General features: G+C 39.1%; 2 protein-coding genes across 4 annotated transcripts; both read left to right on the top strand.

Annotated features, from left to right (window-relative positions):
- The first annotated feature begins 118 nt into the window (after nucleotides 1-118).
- On the top strand, nucleotides 119-8937 carry LOC113414872 (uncharacterized). 3 transcript variants are annotated; one of them, XM_087971564.1, is made up of 6 exons: nucleotides 119-4054; nucleotides 5631-5682; nucleotides 6412-6474; nucleotides 7476-7565; nucleotides 7692-7850; nucleotides 8800-8904. In XM_087971564.1, exons 1-5 carry the CDS (start codon nucleotides 3866-3868, stop codon nucleotides 7844-7846), a joined length of 549 nt encoding a protein of 182 aa, XP_087827690.1. In that variant the 5' UTR covers nucleotides 119-3865; the 3' UTR covers nucleotides 7847-7850; nucleotides 8800-8904. The 3 variants fall into 3 exon arrangements, with proteins under 3 accessions (XP_087827690.1, XP_026527768.2, XP_087827691.1); XM_026671983.2 differs by lacking the exon at nucleotides 7476-7565 and having other exon boundaries at nucleotides 6412-6599; nucleotides 8800-8937; XM_087971565.1 differs by lacking the exons at nucleotides 7692-7850; nucleotides 8800-8904 and having other exon boundaries at nucleotides 6412-6599; nucleotides 7476-7561.
- Nucleotides 8938-12534: 3597 nt separating this feature from the next.
- On the top strand, nucleotides 12535-21054 carry LOC113414873 (uncharacterized). The gene is made up of 7 exons (XM_026671984.2): nucleotides 12535-12549; nucleotides 12656-12718; nucleotides 14612-14663; nucleotides 15140-15327; nucleotides 18253-18411; nucleotides 20052-20159; nucleotides 20877-21054. The coding sequence occupies exons 1-7, from the start codon at nucleotides 12535-12537 to the stop codon at nucleotides 20988-20990; spliced, it is 699 nt and encodes a 232-aa protein (XP_026527769.2). The 3' UTR covers nucleotides 20991-21054.
- The last annotated feature ends 1030 nt before the right edge of the window (nucleotides 21055-22084 follow it).

The following is a 22084-nucleotide window of genomic DNA, read 5'->3' as shown; positions in this document are numbered from 1 at the left end:
CTACTCCATTCTGGTGCTTGTGTGTGTGGTCTGTTGAGGGAAGAACTTTATTCTATGCGGGTAGTCCTTGAACATAACAACCATAATTGAGCCAACATTTCCATTGCTAAACCAGAGTTGAAAGGCCTATTGCCAGCCAGTGGTGAATGAGCTAGGTATACCCTCAGTGACCTTGGTCAAAACTGCCTGACCCCCTCTGTATGTTCAAATGTGTGAGTTTGTGTTAGTTCATATCTATATTCTCAGTTGTCATTTGTATCTGATTGTAGAGAAGTACAGTAGGCATGTTTTGTAGTGATATTTTGCATTACTGCATCATCTGAAATAGGATGAAGGCAAGCTTTACCAGATGAAACTGCCATCAGAATGTACATCCATTTTCATAGATTGGACATTTGTTCCTTTATTTTTTTTATGATAACCTAGTATGATGGAGAAATGAGAGCTTGTTTGTGTTGTTTGTTCAGGGAAGAACTTTTGTTCTATATGGGTAGTCCACAGTTTATGACCACAATTGTTCTATATGGATAGTCCTTGGTTTATGACCAACATTTCCATTGCTTAAGCCAGACAGTTGTTAAGTGAGTTAAAAGTCAAGAGTGTTTTTGCCAGCCAGTGGCAATGTGAGTTCCAATCTTTGGGTGACTTACAGTGTCAAATAAGAATCAAAATAAATATTGCCATTAATCTAAAACTGATGGAGCAGTTAACATAAAGACTAAAATCAAGCATGACCCTACAATTAAAATTCTGATGTCTTCATTTTCATTATTTTTAGCAGAAGGCATACATTGTTAGATCTCAGCACCCTATTTAGTTGGGAATCTTGTTCTACCACAAGCATTTTAATCATCCTGCTTTCTATTAATCCATGACAAGGAAGGAAAATGTGTGTCTCCCAACCAGACGTTGTTTAACAGCAACAGCCAGCATGACTCACCACAAGGCACGATGACTATAACTCTAAAGGTCTGAGATTGAGACCATCGATTTCCCCCTTTCTATCTATAATGTTCAATAATAACTTGTTTGGAAGTTATGGCTTAAATGTATGTGCCCTTCCCTAGCCACCTCAGATGCTCTTTGGGGCAAGGTAGATGGCAAAGACAACACTTCAAAGGACAGATCTAAAGCTTTTGACAGACAAAATTAGATGAATGTAAAAAAAAAAATCAGGTAAGTTTTTAAATACTTCCAAGAATTGTTTAAATACTTTTTTTAAATACTTAAGAATTAATATCTGTGGAATTGAAGTTCAGCTCTGAAAAGAATATAGACAGTGCCCTACATAGTACTGATTGCATTGCAAAAATCAAGCATTGTACTGCCAATATTCATGGTCTTCAGAATCCAAATTCTGTCACAGTATACAAAAAAACCAGTTTTTAATAGAATACCTTTATTGTCATTGCATTCCACGAATACAATGAAATTTGAAAGCTACTCCAGCACAGTGCCCCAAACACCACATTACAATCACACTAGAGTGTTTAAAAATTAAAATAATTGCAAGAATAATAATTAAAAACCTAGTCTAAAACCTATCTAAAACATTTAGTAAGTTAAATAGTTTAAAATGCCACTGTATGCATAGGACTAAATCACAAATGCACTGTCTGATTCAAGACCATTATTGCCTTGGAAAAGAAACTGTTTCTCAGTCTATTAGTCCTCATTAGTCCTTTTATGATATTAATAATTTATCAGTGATTTATTTCTTTATTCCCCTTCTACAAATGTGTAGGATATTAAAGCTAAGCATCAGGACTTTAAATTCCTTTATACTCCTGATTCTATCGATGTTTTCCTGAGAATGGATACAAGCATATTTAATACGTAGTTTCTTCTTGCATGCATCTAGCCTTAAGCTTAGTTCCTTTTCATGTTTTCCTCTGAGCATCTTGAAGACGCACACATTTCTCTGATTATATTTTAATATATTTTTGTGAATAGCACATAACATGCAAAGCTTTTTGTGTGTAAGTAGACAATCAGTATGGAAACGAATTAATGCCAATTACCGAATGCATTTCATGTAACTTTGAGGCAACTTGCTTTAAATGCCCAATGTTCTCTTGGATTACCTCCCTCTGTTGAGCTGTGGGTCTCAGAAGTTTGTTTTGTTTCAGTGATTGGTTTCATATTTTGACTTGGTGCTGTTGAACTCCAGACCAACTCTGGGTGACTTACGGTATACATATAATAAGATAGCTACAAACACTTTCTGGTTTTTCCTTGAATTGTTGGGGGCAAGAGGCTGACTCTGTAAACCGCTTTGAGGGGGCTGTGAAGCACTATAAAGTGGTATATAAGTCTAAGTGCTATTGCTATACTGACTTGCCTTGCGGTGGGATGGGCACCAAATAAATTTAATAAAGCAAAATACATAGAATCTGAAGCATATGCTGGCAAGCAGAATCTCAAGAGTTCTTGAAAGATACAGTGTTTGAGTGAAAACAACAGAACAAGATCACTGCATTGCACAATTCAGGTATATAGCTGATTCTGACACATGTATTGACTCAGTGCCTGCCTTTGCAAGGCATGATTAATCATGGTTCTGTTAATTTATTCAACTAACGGCACTGAAGGTGTCATCTAGTTTGGGTAATGAAACATCCATAAGAAAACAACCAAGCTCAGAGAACACCAAGGACCCCTTACAAATGTAAAGATTTATATTGAGTCCACACATGATTATAGAGACTGTATTCTTATACCTTTATAAGCCAAAATGAAATTGGCCAGTTTAACACAAATCCTCTCGCTTTAGAGTTGGAACGTTTATGGTCAAGAAATCCAACTGCATTTTGCTCATCTGCTCAGATGATATTTTGGGCTGGGTAGGATTGATTCTTTTAAATCTTATGAAATCCTTCTCTGTGGCAGCCGGCAATCAGTGTGGAAGAGAGCACTCAAGGCATCATGACTGTGCTGTCCAACCTTTGTGAAGATGACAATGGGACCTTTCTGGATTGGTTGGGTTGTCGACTTCCGTGGTGATCTGCCTCACCATAATGTCATCATCACTTAATACCCTGAGAGGTGATAAATCATTGCAGGCACGAAGACTTCTGGTCTTGTTCTTTTCTTTCTGTCACAAGATTTCAAACTTCTGCATAGCTTACTGAAAATGTTTCGTAAAGAAAAAAAATAAGGCAACTATGAAGGACCAATGAAGAATCTTTTGGATTTGAAGGTTGTAGCTCCAAGAATCAAGATCAGCACTTCCATATTGTTTCTTTAGTGTTGTTCATCCTCCCGCCTAGGATTCCAGATTGTATTAAACCACAATAGTTATGAAGGCTGATTCCACAAATGTCATCAAATATTTTTTATAATTTCATATGCAAGCTCCATAGCTCAAACCCATTTAAATTATTTTTAGAATATAATCTTTTAACATGCATGCACACAAATAAATAAATCCTTATACACCCATATAAAAATCTTATTAAAAAGGAAGATAAAAAGGGAGGAAATTAGTCTTGTGACAGTTAAATGAAAGGGACCTGGAAAATTCCCCAAAACTCTTTGTAGACAAGCTGCTTCTTTCTGACTCTTTGATGCTTTACTCCATAATTGAAGGTATTTAGGCTGGTGAACATCATAAATCATGAATATTTGGATCTGGCTTTGTAGGCTTCTTACTCAGCAGCCAAACTTAATTTTTTCCTGCTAATTAGGTCTCTTCCTTGATTAGAAAGTATTTCTAAATACTTTATAAAGTAGTATATCTCCACGCACCCACCTTATTGTTTTGATTGCTCCTTTTGTTAGAGCAAGCAATGTTGGTGTGGGTGTGACATGGCTCATAATATTGCCTCCTGCAATGAGAAGAGACATTTGAACTAAACTTTCAAGCATGTTGGAAGCTGAAGCTGCAGATTCTGAAGAAATGGCACAGGTAGCTGACTTCTCTGTTTTCAGTGTTTTGGTGACAGGATCCAATCGGGGGATCGGTCTGGGTCTGGTGAAGAGATTTCTGGAGTTGCCCTGTCCACCCAAATGGGTCTTTGCTACAAGCCGTGATATGGAAGGGGAGAAAAGCAAGGTAAGAATCAACATAGGATTAGGTGGTAAATCATGGTTAAGATATTGAACTGTTGCTGGAATGATGCAAATTTTCAACTGGTTGTGAAGGTCTTGAATGATTTACGACCTCTTGACTACTTCTCTACCCCATTTAGGCTTACAATCTTCCTATTATGGTCAAATGACTCTTAGAACCTCTTCTACATTCCAGAAGAAAGGCAGGGGAGAAATGTGACTCGGAAGGTTGAGTAGTTGCTAGGTTCATGCTATACCATAAATTATGGCTTATTTGAACTAAGATATTCTCAAGCCCTAGTTGCTGATTGTTTAGATCAATCAGCATGGCATAGGTCTTTGCTTGCAGTGTGATGCATAGAAGTAATTTATGACTCAGAGAGATTTCCTTGAACCCCACAAAGTGCCATCCACCTCTATTTGTTTTAATATAATACATCTGCCATCCTTGAAGGCTAGAAACCAAAACGCCAACTTCAGTATTCTATTTTCAACCTCCAGGGATATTCTGATCTAGACACACACATACATCATAGTCTTCCCTTTCATGGCAAGGAACATTACACAATGCAAAGTGTGAGCTAGTTCTATATTTCTTTTATAGCAATCACCGTTTCTTCCTTTCCGCCACTTCTTGAAATTTACTTCACTTTAGACACCATTGTATCTTAATTCCTTTTAAATGGTGTAATCGTTGCAGAATTATTAATTTTTCTTTTCTTTCGTGTAGTTTAAAGGAATGTAAAGGAATGTTTTGGCATCTGCCATCTAAATCATAGCAAGCTATTGAATTAAAATTTGAAATGTGCCCCGGTGCTGACCTATGAACCATGGTTTATAATTGTGTGGGGAAAAAACCAAATGATATGTCTACAAAACTTAGCTAGTTATCATTAGCCTTCTGTAGCGGTAAATCATTTGTTAATTTTTTAATTTAATTATTTACACTTATACATTTTCAATATACAAAAAATGAAATTAAATTGACCCAACCCTCCCTCCCCATGTGACAAATAAAAACACAGAAAAAGGCAAAAGGCCTTGTAATTGCAAACACATTCTAAGTTCATATGATTTTATAAAGCTTTGAAAGAGGAAGCTAACTTTTCCATATTCATCAAACCAGTCCAAGAATTGTTTTCCATGGGGAAAGGTAATATGACATTTTCTGGTGGAGAGATTGTATAATTATCTCAAAAAATGATAGGTGACCCATATCTAAAACCCAACCCTTAATTCTAATCACTTGTCTTCTGCAGCAGAAGATGTGATCATCATTTCTCCAGCTAACAAGGTTTTGAAGCTGAAGTGGGATGAAGAAGGATTCTTAAGAAATCCCAACCTACTGGGTTGGGTCATACTGACTGGCTTCACATGTTGCATTAAGCCATAATGCAGTCTGTTAACAGGTGTTTTATTGATTTAATAACAATGAACACCTGCTGTTGAATGGAAAATAAATGTCATTTCTTTCCTGGTTTCCTTTTGCTATTGTTCTCTTTGAGGACTGAAGCAATTGCCTATTTCTTGACCATAACTCTGAGTTTATGAGGAAAAAATATGAATCTTTTCTCCTCCAGGAGCTGAAGGAGTTGTTATGCAAGCATCCAAATCTGGTGGTATTGCAATTAGGTAAGTTTTGTATGTCAAGTGCAAACGGGGCTAATTTTGTATTTTACAAATGCCCAGAGCGTCATCTAAATAGTATTTCTGGAAAATTTAGCAAGCCCATTTAATGGCTGGATTCACTAGAGATTCTTTGAGGTTGGCTAATGTTGTTGTCTTACCAGAATTACATTCTTTGAAGATTATGTTAAGGTCCTCATATCGGAGTTGCAACAATCTGTTGAACAAACAGGAAGAAAATCATTTGCAATCCCAATGGAACGGCCCTGGTTTATTTGAGCAGGAAAGTATTACAGTATATTGAGGGTTGATTTACAAAAAAAAACCTCTGTGAGACACATTCTGTATGTCTTTATTATTTTAACCAAGAATGTTGCAGGAACTTCAGTCAAAGGAGCTTAATTCAGTAGGTTTTGACTATAAAGACATAATGGAGTTTAATGTGCAAAGGCAGCCAGTCTCACAGCTTGTTTCTGATTCAACAAAGAATGGGGCTCTTATGATTTTAGACCCCATTTTATAGGAATCATAACATTATTTCTGGACAATATTCTTTAGAATTGCTGTTTATACATTAATGTCCGTAATGGTGGCCATGCTCTGACTGAATGCTATTCCAGAAGGTAGATTGTTGCATGGATGGACACGTAGTTCTTCTAAACATTCAAGAAGCTCCTATGTAGTAATTCTGAAATAGCGCATTGTTGATGTTCAAACAATGTTCTTTTTCTTCAGATGTCACTAATCTTGAGAGCATCCAGGCAGCTCTGAAGAGAGTGGAAAAGTGTGTTGGAGAAGGTGGGCTGACCCTCCTAATTAACAATGCTGGCATTTGGGTGTACAGTGATACGGAAACAGAAAATGCCAAGGATATGATGAGAGTTTACTCTGTTAATACCATCGCTCCACTGCAAATAAGTCAGGTTTGTTTATGGTCACAACACCTCTCAATGCAAGGAAACTCCTTTGTTAACAAAAAAAAGACCGGACAGTTCAACTCAGCATTTCAGGAGTACAAGGGAATACTCTAATCCTGAAAATAAAGAAAGAAAATTGTGCACTGATTTGGGAGCAGGATGGAACATTGGGAAATGTGCAGCTGTTTCCTTTGCAGGTGTGCTGGCCCAGGAGATAACACCTCAGATTGTTGTGACTCATTTGTGCTAAAAACCCCACACATTTCCTCAGGGTTCAATAATGTCTACAGAGAATCTTTACAGGGGATGGTACAGTAATGACAACTTGGGATGTCACCTGAGGTGCACCAAATCTGCATATGTCTAATTCATAATTCCAGAGAGAAAACGGGCTTGGTATGCGCTGAATTAAAAGGAGATAAATGCTCTTGTGCTTGAAAGAGGCATTAAAGCAACCCATTCTTGAAGAAGCCATCTCTTGACCCACAGACCTTTGACAATTATGTTCCCATCGTCCATCTCTTCCAAGAGCAGTGGTGGCACAGTGCTTAGAATGCAGTGTCACAGGCTAACTCTGCCCACAGCTAGGAGTTCGATCCTGATCGGCTCAAGGTTGATTCAACCTTCCATCCTTCCAAGATCAGTAAAATGAGTTGGTGGCAATATGCTGACTCTGTAAACCACTTAGGACTGTAAAGTGCTTATGAAGTGGCATATAAGTCCAACTGCTATTGCTACCGTACCTCTCCTTTCTCAGAAAAGTTGAAGAAAATGGGATAGGAAGGCAATTACAGAACAAATGGATTATTTGGATCTCAGACAAACTTTGAATTGTAGACCTGCCCTCTGGGATGTACATTGTCTCATCGTCTCCCCTTCTAGGTCATCTAGGCATCCAGACTGCATCAAATGGAGGTGTGGAGCTATCTTTAAGACCTCCAAAGAGCATTAGACCAGCATTAGACCATCCAGGTCAGGCCTGGATGACTCTATGAAGGTCCTCTTGCAGAAGATATCAGAAGACCTTTCCCTGCCGTTGCACAGTTCCTTTCCCTAGACATGACTGCAGCTCCTTCTCTCTTTTCTTCTCTCGACAAGGCCTTCCTACCCCTGCTGAAGAAGGCAGCCCGGAGAAGTCCACGTCAAGGGCTGAGCAGCTGCAAGGCAGCCATTATCAATATATCCAGCAATGCAGGATCAATGGAACTTGTTGCTTATTGGAATGTAGGACCATCAATTGCATATCGCTGTAGTAAGGTATTTAATGTGTTTTCTATGTGGAACTGGGTTTATTGTTTTCATGTTTCCATTTTAATTATTAAAATAACAGCCAATTTCTTTTGTAGGTTTCAGTATAACATCTTTTTCTATGTCCTTGTAGCTTTTGATTTATAAATCCACTTTGAACTCAGTCTCTGTCTTGTTTAATAAAATATGTTCCTCTTCCATAACATCTTTTTGACAATAATCTTATTGTTTAAATTCAAAACAAAAGTACTTTTCCACAGGAAAGATACTTCATAGTAATTCCAAACTCTTGTTTTAAATTTATCTAGACCCTTAGTCCATTTACAGCTTTTTAAAATCAAAGTTACAATCAATACATTCTGTTTATTTTTTAAAAAAATTTAAAGGTTGCAATTAAAATTTCCTTTCATTAAGGATTGAAAGTAAACACAGTGTTTTTAGTTTTGTTGCTCCAAAGATTTCTAATAGTTGAAAATTAATTAGTATGTAATTTCTAAATATGATTAGAAAATGGAATATGCAAACTTCGTGTCCTTTAAAGTTGCCACATGTGGTTTGAGCAAGATGGATATTCCCAAACTGGATGTCCCAAGCTAGATGATGTCTCATTTGTATTGGGGCAGGCTGAAGACTTGAAAAGGAATTCCAAGGGCTGATAAATTCCTTCTAGCATTCAGTCAGTAGAAACTTCCAAACCAAAGATGACTGAAATGCCTGTTTTCAGAAAGTGTAATAATTGAGATAAAAATGTCTTTGCCAGCCATAAGAACACATTAACAATGAAGAACTGTTTGTGTTCTAAATAAATTATTTAGTTCAATTCTGGTACCTATGCCTCCTATGCCTTTCCAGCTCTGCATGATGGTTAATGCACAATATCTTGTTAATCACAGTTTTTCTTAATCCTTTCCTCCCTTCTTCTCTTCAGTACTTTCTTCCCTTGTTTTCACCCATGCAGGCTGCTTTGAACATGCTTACCAAGTGCCAGTCTCTTGAGTACGCAGCCAATGGGATTATGAGCATCTCCATCCATCCTGGCTCAGTTGAAACATCTCCCAACCCAGTTGTAAGTTTGTCCTCCTTGGAAGAGATATAACACATTAATGCCTATCCAGTTATCTATGCACACACACAAAGATATATGGATACTACTACTGAGTCCCTGAAGTTTTTAATGGTAAAAATTGAATTAAAGCATTGAATTAGGAGTAAAGAAATGGCAGAATGGCAATAACATAGCCAACCCCTTCTCCATCATTTCCATTTCCTCTTAAAAGGAATATTAAATCTCACCTTCTCCTCTTTAAATCTCTTGTAGTTTGAGCTACTTCTGATTTTTTCTATTTGCAGAGCACTATGTCTGCAGGAAAGCATGTTATTATATCTGAAATGGCCAAGGCAGGGTTGACTCATTCATTTGAGAAATCAAAATGGAGGAAGTTAGGGAAAAGATTCGCGTATTAAATCACAAGAATTCCATATTAGAAATATTAGAAGCAGCTTTATTGATTCCTTATTTACATTTGTAAGGCCTGCTCATCCATAGTTAATATGATTTAATTAACCCAAATTTAGGGATTTAAATGATGCTTTGCATCATCACCCATCACAAGGGCTGTGTTCATACATCTTTTTAAACCAGAACAAGGTTGGCCAGTTTGATACAAATCCTTCTCTATATTAGAGTTGAACATTTATGGTCAAGAAGCCCAGCTGGATTTTGCTGATCTGCTTAGGTGAGGATTGTGGGCTGGGTGCAACTGATTCTTTAAACCTTATGAGATCCTTCATAACAACAACTGAATGAAAAACTGCTGGTGACCTTCTACCACTGCACCATAGAAAGCATTTTAACATACTGCACCTCTGTATGGTTTGCCAATTGCACAGTGGCAGATAGGACAGCACTCCAGAGGGTTAATGTTATTGCCCAGAAGATCATTGGTTGCCCTCTCCCCTTTTTGGAAGAGCCTTATAACTCCCACTGCCTTAAGAAAGTTCAAAACATTCTCAAAAATCCATCTCATCCTGGGAACCCTTTTTTTTTGAACTATTATCATCTGGCAGACAGTACAGAATAATAAAAACAAGGACAAACAGGCTGAAAAACAGCTTCTATCCCAGGGCAGCAGCTCTTTTGAATTCTACTGTATAGTGAGTGCAGTGTTGGTGTGGTGTCAGGAGTTTCCGGTTCAATGTGTGAAGGGTGAAGGATGTGTGTTTGTGTTTATTTTCATGGTCATGGTCATGATGTGCACTGAAGGTGGTGTTTGACTTCGTTGTACGAGGTGCAATGACAATAAAGTAAACTAACTAACTAACTTTGTGGCAGCCGGAAATCAGCGTGGAAGAGAGCACTCAAGGCATCGTGACTGTGCTGTCCAAACTTTCTAAGGAGGACAACGGGACCTTTCTGGATTGGTTGGGTCGTTGTGTTCCCTGGTGATCCATCGGTCTCACCCTTATGTCATTGGTTCATAATTCACCGAGAGGTGATGGGGCCTTCAATAAATTACTTCCTGTCGTGAAAGTCCTTGTTGTTTCATCTCTTTCAGAAAATTTCAAACTACTGCATATATTATAAAAACATTTTATAAAGAAAAAATAATGCAATCATGAAGGACCAATGAAGACTGTTCTGGGTTTGGAGGTTGGGAAGACTGATTCCACAGATGTCGCAAAATATATATTTAGGATCGCTAATGTAGTGTCAGTGTATGAAGTACCAAGAGACCTATGTCACACGCCTAATGTTTAATGTTATTTCCCTCTATATCTGATATTTATTACTTGATCCCTTCAAATCTTTAAATTTAGCCATTGATATTTTCATCTAGATTTTTTTTTTAATGCATGAAGATTTTTACACTAATGAATAAACATTGCTGAGGCAAATCAAAGAGACACATTAGGAGCAAAAAAGTGCACATTTCTAGATCTCAGCAGTCTATCTTAGCTTGGAATCTTGGTCTACCACAAGCATTTTAAACTTCTTATTGTGAATTCATAACAAGGAAGTGGAACATGTCCTCCAATTGCAACAACCAGCAATGGCTCATTATCAGCCATGCTTACCATAATTTGTAAAAATCCTAGAGGATGAGACCACAGATCCTTTTCTATCTATGATGTTGAATAATGGCTAGTTTGCAAGTTATGGCTCAAATGAGTATGCCATTCCCCATTCCATGGAGGCGCAGAGGTTAGAATGCAGTATTGCAGGCTAATTCTGCCGACTGCCAGCAGTTCAATTCTCACTGGCTCAAGGTTGACTCAACCTTCCATCCTTCCGAGATTGGTAAAATGAGAACCCAGATTGTTGCGGGCAATAAGCTGACTCTGTAAACCACTTAGAGAGGGCTGTAAAGCACTTTGAAGTAGTATATAAGTCTAAGCGCTAGCGCTATTCATCCCAGACGATCTCAGAGCAGTGTAAACAGCAAGGACAAACTTCAAAAAAATAAATAGATTAACAAATATAGACAGCCAAATCCAAACCTTTTGCCAGATTTAAACATGGAACAGTGATGCTGAAACAAATACAGACTTTAGTGTCCTGGATAGCCCTGAACACCTCTGTGTTTATTGCAAAACAAGGAGTTATACTTCCAATATTCAGGGTCTTCAGAATTCAATTGCTATCACAGTACAGGGGGAAAAAGTTGATTTTGATAATCTTAGTAGATCAGCAGTTTATTTCTCCTGTGAATATTTAAGATATTCAAGCTAAGTACCAACATTTTAAATTCCTTTGTATTCTAGATGATTATCTGAATAGAAGCAAGCAAATTTAATACCTTCTTATTACTTGCTTATAGCCTTTAAGTTTCATTTCAGGTTTTGCTTTAGGACATTTTGAAGACACTTATATTTTTTGGATTACATTTGCTCCTTATGAATAGCATATAACATCCAGAGCTTTTGTGTTTAGGCAGACATTGAATAGGGAAACTAATTATGAGTGCAATTACTGGACACATTTTGCATAAGTTGGAGGTGACTCCATTTAAATGCTTCATTTTCTTCTATGTTGTCTCCCTCTTTTGAGGTCTGGGCCTCAGGTGTTTATTTGCTTATTAGATTTATTTCATATTTTAATTTTGGTGCGGCTCGATCCAGACAACTTTGGCTGTCTATAGTAGACATATAGTAAGATAGATATAAATACCATCAAGAGAAAATTTTAACTCTTGAGGTTTAGCCTTGCTTGGAAAATTGTCTCAATGTATTCTTTATGTTCATTTTATTTTCTTTGCCTAGACATTTTTTCCATTATACAAGATTCTAGGTGTGTGTGTGTGAGAGAGAGAGAGAGAGAGAAAAGATGGTTTATAAAACCCCAAAAGATTTTTGGGAATGGTTTGAACCTGTTGGAGGCATACAAAGCCTGAGAAATGGCTATTTTGTCTTTTAAAATTTGAATTGCGCTTTCCAGTGGCTTTTGTTTGCCATTTTTATCTGGTTTTGTTGTTTTTGACTTCTTGTTGCAATTATTTGGATACTCGTTTTTACTACTTTATTTGTGTCAGCTTCCAGCGTCATGTATTCAAGATGTATAAATATACACAAAGAAACAAATCAGGGCTAATAAAAAGTGTTAGCCTCCAACTGTTGGAGATAAGACCTCACCCTTTCCCAAGCCCCCTGGCCATATTCCTACCAAACTGGTATCTTCACATGTAATAAGATTAGAATGCATGCCCAATGTGTAGATGAAGTTTATTAAAAAGTCTTAAGTAGGTGTTGCCTTTTCCTTATAAATGCCCTTTGTACAATGAGAAGAAGCGTTTGGAACAAATCTTCAACCAGGTTAGAAGCAGAAACTGCAGCTATGGATCTTTGCTACAACTCTTGATCTGGAAGGAGAAGAAACCAAGGTAAGGAATCACTTAATGGAACAGGATGGCGGAGTGCAATGGTTAAGATGTTGGACCTAGGACGGGATGACCCTGGTTCCCCTTCCCACTTGGCCATAAAGCTCCTAGGTGATTTGCGGCTCCCTGAGTATCTCTCAGCCCACATGCCCCCCAAGGGTTGTTGGGGGAGAAGAAGTGTATATCAACTTGGGCTTCCAGGTGCAGGATGGGAGAAGATGAGACTTGGGGAAACTGAAGAGCAGTTGAGTTAACAGTTCACTGTAGCCCGTGGTTTATTTTAGTCTGACTATTTTGTATAAAACACAACTGAGTCCAAGCAATCTGCTAATTCCTGGGCCTCCCAACGTTACTTGATGGGGATGCACAGCAAGGCATGTTAAGAATGTGGTGGGGGGCGGGTTGAAGAAAAAGAGAAACTGTTTATAAAATAATTTGAAGGATCCATATAGAAGTGAGCAATAGCTGCAGATGTCCAGAGCATAGTATGAAAATATTAAATGGTGGAAGTTGGAGGAAAAAAAGGATAAGGGTGGAGAGGGACTTAGGGATGCTTTTTCCTAAAAATGTTTTTTTTCTTATTTCTTTTCTTTTTTCTTGTTTATTTGGCCTTTCTAAGGCCAAATTTCATTTTTTTAAACATAATCATTTTGGCTTCAGCTTTTGTTCTAGTCAGTGTAAAGTTTATTTTATGTACGTAAATGTATTATTTTCTCTTTTCTTTTTGCTTCTGTTGTGGTTTGTTTTGCCTAATCAATAAGTACGTGTTTATAGGGTAATGGTAAAGGTTCCCCTCGCACATACATGATAGTCGTTCCCGATTCTAGGGGGCGGTGCTCCTCTCAGTTACAAAGCCAAAGAGCCAGCGCTGTCCGAAGACGTCTCTGTGGTCATGTGGCCGGCAGGACTAAATGCCAAAGGTGCACGGAACGCTGTTACCTTCCCACCAAAGGGGTCCCTATTTTTCTACTTTCATTTTTACATGCTTTTGAACTGCTAGGTTGGCAGAAGCTGGGACAAGTCACGGGAGCTCACTCCTTGACGCGGCGCTAGGGATTTGAATTGCTGAACTGCCGATCTTTCTAATCGACAAGCTCAGCGTCTTAGCCACTGAGCTACCGCATCTCCTTGTTCATACCAGTGTAATATAAAGATACACAACTTCACACATCTTGGTGACCTCCTGATTGGATAACTGTAACACGCAGTACATGGGGCTGTCCCTGAAAGCTATCTACCTCTTACAACTGTATTGATGTGTGAAGTTCTGGATATTTACAGTTTGCTGGTATTACACAGCTCTTCGTGAGCCACACCAACTTCCAGTTTCATCGTGGCTGCCATTCAAGGAGCTGGTTATCACCTTTAAAGCTCTGACTGGCTTTATTATAAACCTACCTATCCCTGAAGGTACTTTCCTATCCTACCAGTTTGGGTATGGTGAGTGTGCTCCAGGCCTGTCCCTTTAAATGTCACCAGGCAGGATTTAGGAAGTTATAGCAGCACCTGCCCTGTGGAACACACACTGCCCAAGATCCAGTAAGACCCTACCTGCCTTAGCCTTCTGGATGGCCTTGAGTTTGCATGACCCTGGTCGATCTAGACATTGCTACACGCAAAAGTGTTTGTTTGGAGACACTGGGAGTTTTCAATGCTTTTATTGCCTCTTTATGTTTTTATTGCTGTTTTGGAGAGGTGCCCAGAGTTTTGGTCTATAAGATGGATATCCTTACTAGTCTTTCAAATAAATAAATATATTGACATAACTTTTTTTTATTTACTGTTCATTTTGATATTGCCCTCTTTGGAACTGGATTCAATTCATTGCCTGCTTTTGATCTATAAAAATAAATTTTAATTCTGAGACAATTTTTTTTGTTTCTTCCCCTTCTCCAGGAGGTAAAAGAGTTGGTGTGCAGAAATCCAAACTTGGTGTTATTACAACTAGGTAAGTTTCAAGAGTCAAAGGTAAGTTGGACAAATTTTGTTCTATAGAAGAGAACAAAGAAAGATCCAGCTAAAAGCCATTGTTCGAAGTAACAGAATCAGAAAGACCTCCAGTTATGTGGTTTCTGAATTAGCAGAGTATGTTTACTGTATTTGGACGATCACAGGATGACAGTAAAGAACTAATCCCTTTATTATTTAATTTCAGCCTCACTCTGAGTCTAATGTTTAGCAGAGTGCCACTTTATTGGTGATCTTCAGCTACTTGTTTCAGGCGTTGACTTTTTGCACTCATTGCTAATATAAACATAAATTGAAGTCAATATTTTCAATAGTTTGGACCTGGAATCTGTCAAAGTGCCACTCAAAAGAGCTATTTAGTTGTAGGGATCTTCTGAACTTCCATCAAATGTCTGATGAACAACTTTGAAAGGCATTTTGTGTAGTACATGTTGAAAAACTCTAATCATTCCTCAGATGTCACTATTCTTGAGAGCATCCAGGCAGTTTTAAAAGAAGTGGAAAAGTGTGTTGGAGACAATGGGCTGACCCTCCTTATCAACAATGCTGGCCGTTGGTTCTTTGAAAATCTAGAAAATGAGAATGCCAAGGATATGCAGACTATATATTCAGTCAACACCATTGGACCACTGCAAATGAGTCAGGTTTGTTTATTCTTTAATTATTATTATTTTTGAAACCACATTTGAGCCGAGTACCTTATATTACAGGGATGCCCAGCCTTGACAACTTTAAGACTTAAGGACTTCAACTGCCTGCATAGCTGGCTGGGAAATTCTGGGTGTTGAAGTCCACAAGTGTTAAAGCTGCCAAGGTTGAATATCTCTAATATATTATTTAACACAAAACTTAAAAAAAATAACTCAGAATAAATAAAGCAGAATGATAATGCTCAAAATGAGTAGAAATGTGTAGAAGGAGAAACATCCTTGACCTATCTGCTTAGTCAGAATAACTTCTGGGCCACTTTGTGGTAAGAATCACCCATAATCCTTGACACAATCCTTAGGTGTCATGCCCTTGTTGGAGTCCGATTCTGAGGGGGAGATTGAGCAACTGACAGGGAGTGGGAGTGTGGCTCCAGTGGCTGTGGAAGAAATGGGGGAAGAGCACAGTCCGGCTGGGCATTCAGAGGAAGACCCAGGCACATCCCCTCTTTATCCTAGAGCACACAGGGAGGAACGGAGAAGGGAGCAACATGTCTTGCGGGAGAGGAAAAGGCCCTGATCCCTTTCGTTAGTTGCAGCTGGGAGAACAAGATATAAGTGGGGCATTTTAAATAGCATTTTGCTGGAAGCAAAGTGTCCTTTATCTTGGTCGAGGCTTATCTGGGTTTTGACATCTTCCCAACTGTGGTTGCTGCGTTATCTTGTGGAAGTCTGCAATTTATCATCCTGGCCTGCCATGTTAATGACTCCAGTGTGGTTTGTGTTGGTTTTTTTTTTATTTTGAATTATTTTTACTTTTGGTTTGGACTGCATTTACTCTCTTCGTAGATTGTTTTTGGAAGAGTTTGATATCAAGTCGAGGGTAATTGGACATTGGGGCCCAAGTTGGAAGCATTAAAGGGAATTTATTCTACTCGTGTGACTGTATTATTTTTGTGTCACGCCCCGGGTCATCACATTAGGCATATCACGACAACTTTTTACAAGGTCATCTGGGATTGTTGAGATCCTTGAACTCTGGGGAAATGGATACAGTTCTATGCAAGATAAGCTCCAGCAGGAATGGACTTGAGCTCCACCCACAGAGCTAATTCTGTTTCCATGTGACCTTGATATTAATAATGGTGAAGGGAGGTTGTGCATCCCTTCTTCAAGAGGCTACTGATTCACCCAAGCAATCTTCACAACTATTGACTAGCTTCCCACCAACCCTTTGTCAGGAAGGTCATGGAAGTATATGGTAACAAAGCAGTTACAGAAAACTTCTAAGGGTTCATCGAAATGGAATCACCATAATATAAGATCATCCTTTTGATGTTATCACCCACATAGATTTTAGGCGGTGTTGTCTAAAACTCTAAAATAATTCACTTCTGATTTGGGTCAGAAGAAATTGCTAAAATAGCTCATAGAGAATTATTGTCAAGTTTGGGGTTATACTTGAAAAAGGGAGAATGCAGGGGTTGTGCTACAGTGATAAATCTTCAGGGTGAGGCTAAATTGTCAACTGTTTTTTTTTTTTCAAGTCTCTAGAGATTCTCAGCCATCCAGGTCTTGGTTGTCTCAAAGGTGTTTTTTCAAAAGGCAGTTGGACTATGTTTTTTCCTTGAGATGTTTCTTCTTCCTCAAGGAAGTCTGTTTTTTTCAAGCTTAGATCTGGAAGAATTGAACATTTCTTGCCTTTACTTGGCTTCTCTGTCCACTGTCTCTCCCCCCACACTCCATTTCTCTCTGTGTGTGTTTTCCCTCTCTCTTTCTCTTTCTGTCTCTCTGTCTCTCTCTCTCTCACACACACACAAAACTCTAGGGAGATATAAAGAGAAAAAATGTGTCTCCAAATGTTGGCATTTCACACCCTCCTGCATCTCAGTTTTCCAAAACCTGCAAAGAATTACAATAATGGTGAATATCTGTAGCTCAGGTATAGGATGAGGGTAAAGGTTAATTTTCTGAGCTTGTGGGGTTGGCTTCCAAAATAATTTGCTGGTGGGGGGAGGTTTAATAGGAAACTCACGTTGTCCACCCCTTTCACTCTTTCTACTTGAACATCTTCCAGAAATTCACACTCTGCCTAAATTGGGGCTTTAGAAACATCTTGAAGGCACCCTATAAAAAAACTTTAAGCGATCTACCAGGGTCTGGTCAGTCAGCAGTTGGAATGACTTAGTGTTGTGGTTCGCTGGCAGCAGGTGCGGATGGCAGAGGTCTCTGACAACGAGGACAAAAGGGAACCAGTCAGGGGGTCTGGCGAGGACTTGGACAAAGGTCCTGCATCTGATGCAGGGATGCAGCCAGGACTATTGGAGAGTGGGGTGCTGCCTTTGGAGCCTTTGGAGTCTGGCAGCAGTGAAGCAGAGGACCCAGGGGAGCCTGTTCCCAGTGTGTGTGTGCGCGCAGAGCTGCTAGAAGGCGAGAGCAGCTGAAGCAGAAGGGGCGACTCGGGAGTAAGGCTGGAAGGTGATTGCCCCTCCCATAAGGGATAAAAACCAGCCCTCAGGGATGTGCTCTTTGCAGGAAACAAAGAAGTTCTTTAGACTCTGAGTCCTCGTTGAAGTCCTGCGAACTCCGGTTTGTTTTTGAAACTTCCGTCATTTGATATTTATCAGTAATTAAGCTTCTGTTCTTGGCATCCTTTTACAACCTTGAAAGGACTTGCTTTTATCTCGGACAATTAGGTTTAAATGACTCTTGGCTGGGAATGCAAAGAATTCCCAGTGCTGCATTAAAAAAGGTTTGCTTTTATACACAATTTGTGTTTGTTTAATTTGAACAAGGCTTGGGTCAGAACACTTTGTGAGGATTCCCTTGGAAATCAGCTTCAGTTGATAGAAGTCCCTCTGGCTACCTGATGCACAGACCTAACTTCATTCCCTTCTCTCTTTTCCTCTTTTTCTCTTCAAGGCCTTTCTACCCCTGTTGAAGAAGGCAGCACAGAAAAGTCCAAGGCCAGGACTGAGCACCAGCAAAGCAGCTATTATCAATATTTCCAGTGCCCTTGGCTCAATGGAGGTTATGCTTATTTGGGACAAAGTACAAATAGTTTCATACCGTTGCAGTAAGGTACCTAATGTGATGTCTATCTGGATTTGCCTGCACATAGTTGGAACTTCCTTCTTCAGTCATTGCTGGGTTTGTCCCTACATGAGCCGCGGTGGCACAGTGGTTAGACTGCAGTACTGCAGGCTGCCTGCAATTTGGCAGTTCAAATCTCACCAGGCTCAAGGTTGACTCAGCCTTCCATCCTTCCGAGGTGGGTAAAATGAGGACCCAGATTGTTGGGGGCAAGAGGCTGACTCTGTAAACCGCTTAGAGAGGGCTGTAAAGCGCTGTGAAGCAGTAGATAAGTCTAAGTGCTATTGCTATTGCTACATGCTTGTCCCTTAAAGAGTAATTTATTGTCTACTGTTGAGATTTGGAATGGTTTGGAAAGACAAAAAAATAGGGACATGTTCATACAGCTCAATTTTGTTCTTCTGTAAACCACGTGGCATAGGTTTTTCAGCTAGTGCAGAGTGCAAGTGCTCTCTTGCAGTCTTGCACACACACACACACACACACACACAAAACCTATAACCAAATTTAAATGGGCTTCATTTCAAAATGATTTCATTTACAGAAGAAACAGCTTCATGTCTACTGTCAGGACTGAAATTAAGAAAAGATGGAATTGCCTAGATCCGCTTGTTTTTCAGAAACGATTACTGTTTTCATTCATTGTAAAAACAAAAATCAGATTAAAAAGTGGGAATGTCTGGGATATAAAGTATGCTAAGCTGAGAAAAACCTTTGTTCAAACATTAGTCATTTAGAGGGCTTTGTTTTAAAAAGCCAGATAAATAGCTCAACAGGCTTTGATGAAACTCCTGATTTTTGCTGTTGAGATAGTTTGCAAAACACACACACACACACACTGATCCCACATGCAGATACGATCAGCAGTCCAGAAAAACTAATATGGGAGAACTGGATGAACTTAGCTGGGATTGAAGGTGCAGGAACCAGCCTTCTAGTCCTCAACATTCAACCTGTAGTGATGCCCATGAACAGCTAGGTGCCTGTCTCAGACAATATAATATAATATAATCAACAAATTCTCCTTTTATGACCTTGTATTCCCTTAATTTGGGATTGGGGTGATTGAATAGTGATTGAATGAAGCTGAGTGTTTACTGGCCAGATGCCCTTTCTGACACCATGTGAAGTTCACAGCAATTATTATTATTATTTTTTTGCGGTCTGGGAGAGAAATATCTCCCACTACCTGGGATTGAACTCTCAACCTTCCAAGTGGGAGGCAAACATTTTCTCCACTTGGCCATCATGCCGCTCAATGCAATATAATCAACGAGATACTTATTTCTTTGCTACCAGAACTATCCATATGGTGGGCTTCCTTCTCCCCTCTCCTCCTTTGTGTGATAACAGAATTGTTTAGTAGTCCAGTTGTGGTGTGTTGCCTCCTCCTTTCCAGCCCTGGATGAGGCTAACCGTGTAGCTCAGTATAGCCAAGGGATTTGTCTTCGTTTTCATCTCCATTTCCTACTCCAAAGCATGCATTTTCTTTATCCTGGTCTCAGTCATCCTGGTCAAAGGTGCTTTTTTTCAAGAGTCAACTGCACTTTCTGGTTTTTCTTTGAATACGTTGGGCTTCTCATCCAAGGAACTTCTTTCCTTATAGTTTTTTCTTTTTGCTTATGCAGGCTGCTTTAAACATGCTCACCAAGTGCCAGTCACTTGAGTATTCAAAGAGTGGGATTCTGACAGTAGCCATCCATCCTGGCTTGGTAAATACAACTCGCAACCCCTACGTAAGTCTTTTAAACGATGAAAAGAAATAATGCATTTATCCATGGACCCTGGTGTATGTGCTTATACTCCGGATGAATATTTTAAATTATATGCCCTACAGTATGTTTTTATGAAATATTACATATGCAAAAAATAAATAAATCACAGCCTAAAAAAAAGAAAAATAGATGCGAAAAAGAAAAGAGAAAAAGGAAGAAGGACAAAAATATATTAAAGGAAAAAAAAACCAGTTCTGTTTCTGCTTAAGATCTAAGGCAGGTTTCGCAGGTTCTGTGACAGATTTCTAAGAGATGGTTTATTGAAAATTGGGAAAAGATAATTTGCTAGCTTGAAAAAAATCTGTTCTGGAAAACATCTTGGCATGCAGTATGCTGAACATTCATGTGGTAACACAAGTCATGTGTGTTCTGCTTTAAATTATTAGAAACAAATCCTTTGGCTTGCAAAGTATGCTTGTACTGGTTTCATTTAATTTATTCTATTAACTCAAATTTAGGGATTTATGGAATACATTAAATCATCACTTGATCACAGAGGCTGCATTGATATACCTTTGTAAAGGTAATCAATCAACATTTGATTGACCAGTTTAATACAAATCATTCTCTATACTAGAGTTGAATATTTATGATCAAGAAGTCCAATTAGATTCTGCTGATCTGCTTAAGTGAGAATTCTGGGTTCTTTAAACCTTATGAGATCTTTCTTTGTGGCAGCCGGAAATCACTGTGGAAGAGAGCACACAAGGCATCGTGACTGTCCTATCCATGCTTTCCGAGAAGGATAATGGGGCCTTTCTGGATTGGTTAGGTCGTTGTGTTCCTTGGTGATCCATCAGTCTCACCCTTATGTCATTGGTTCATAATACTCTGAGAGGTGATGGGCCCTTCAATAAACTGCTTTCTGTCATTAAAGTCCTGGTCTTGTTCTTTCTTTCACAAATTTCAAACATCTGCATATAAAGTGGTACCTCAGTACTCATCATTAATTGGTTTTGGGAAGTGAAATGAGTATCAGAAACAATGAGTATCAAGTTATGCTATAGATCAGTGGTTCTTAACCTTTTCTTCAGCACGGACCCTCTTTAAATACCATTTGTCACCACAACCCCCCCCCCCCAAGTCTTAAGATTTAAATCATAACATTTCCACAAGTCTTCATGGACTCCCTACGATGACATTGTGCGCCCCCATCCCAGGAGTCTGCAGACCATGGATAGCAGCTGAGGATCATTGCCATACATTGAATTAAAGGATTGGGTGCAAAGAGAATGGAAATTGCAACAGGATGTAACGGAACAATGCACCCCAAGAAAACTTCATTTCAATTTCTTCTTAGAAGAAAATCTAAAGGTAAAGGTGCCCCTTGCACATACATGCTAGTCATTTCTGGCTCTAGGGGGCAGTGCTCATCTCCGTTACAAAGCCGAAGAGCCAGCGCTGTCCGAAGATGTCTCAGTGGTCATGCGGACGGCATGACTAAGTGCTTGAGGCGCACGGAATGCTGTTACCTTCCTACCAAAGGGGTCCCTATTTTTCTACTTGCATTTTTACATGCTTTCAAATTGCTAGGCTGGCAGAAGCTGAGTCAAGTAACAGGAACTCACTCCGTTACGCAGCGCTGGGGATTCGAACCGCTGAACTGCCGACCTTTCTGATTGACAAGTTCAGTGTCTTAGCCTCAATTCCCCTCTATAATCTCTTCCTGTCTGAGCTATTGGTGATGATTCCTATTTGCATGGGGAAGAAATTTCTGTAGGAAAGCATGTGCTTATATCAGAAATTAGAAGGACTTTTTCGTTCTCATATTTAAGACTCAAGGGGAGGTTGGCCCATTGGCTTTTGAACCATAAGCGAGGAAGGTGGGGGAAGACCCTCATATTAAACAAATCACAAGAATTCCTGTTTACAATGTTAGAAGCAAC

This window comes from Notechis scutatus, chromosome 9, assembly GCF_049901735.1.
Source record: "Notechis scutatus isolate UNSWTSFEM ecotype Mainland chromosome 9, rNotScu1.2, whole genome shotgun sequence".
NCBI lineage: Eukaryota > Metazoa > Chordata > Lepidosauria > Squamata > Elapidae > Notechis > Notechis scutatus.
This window is presented reverse-complemented; position numbering and strand designations above follow the sequence as displayed.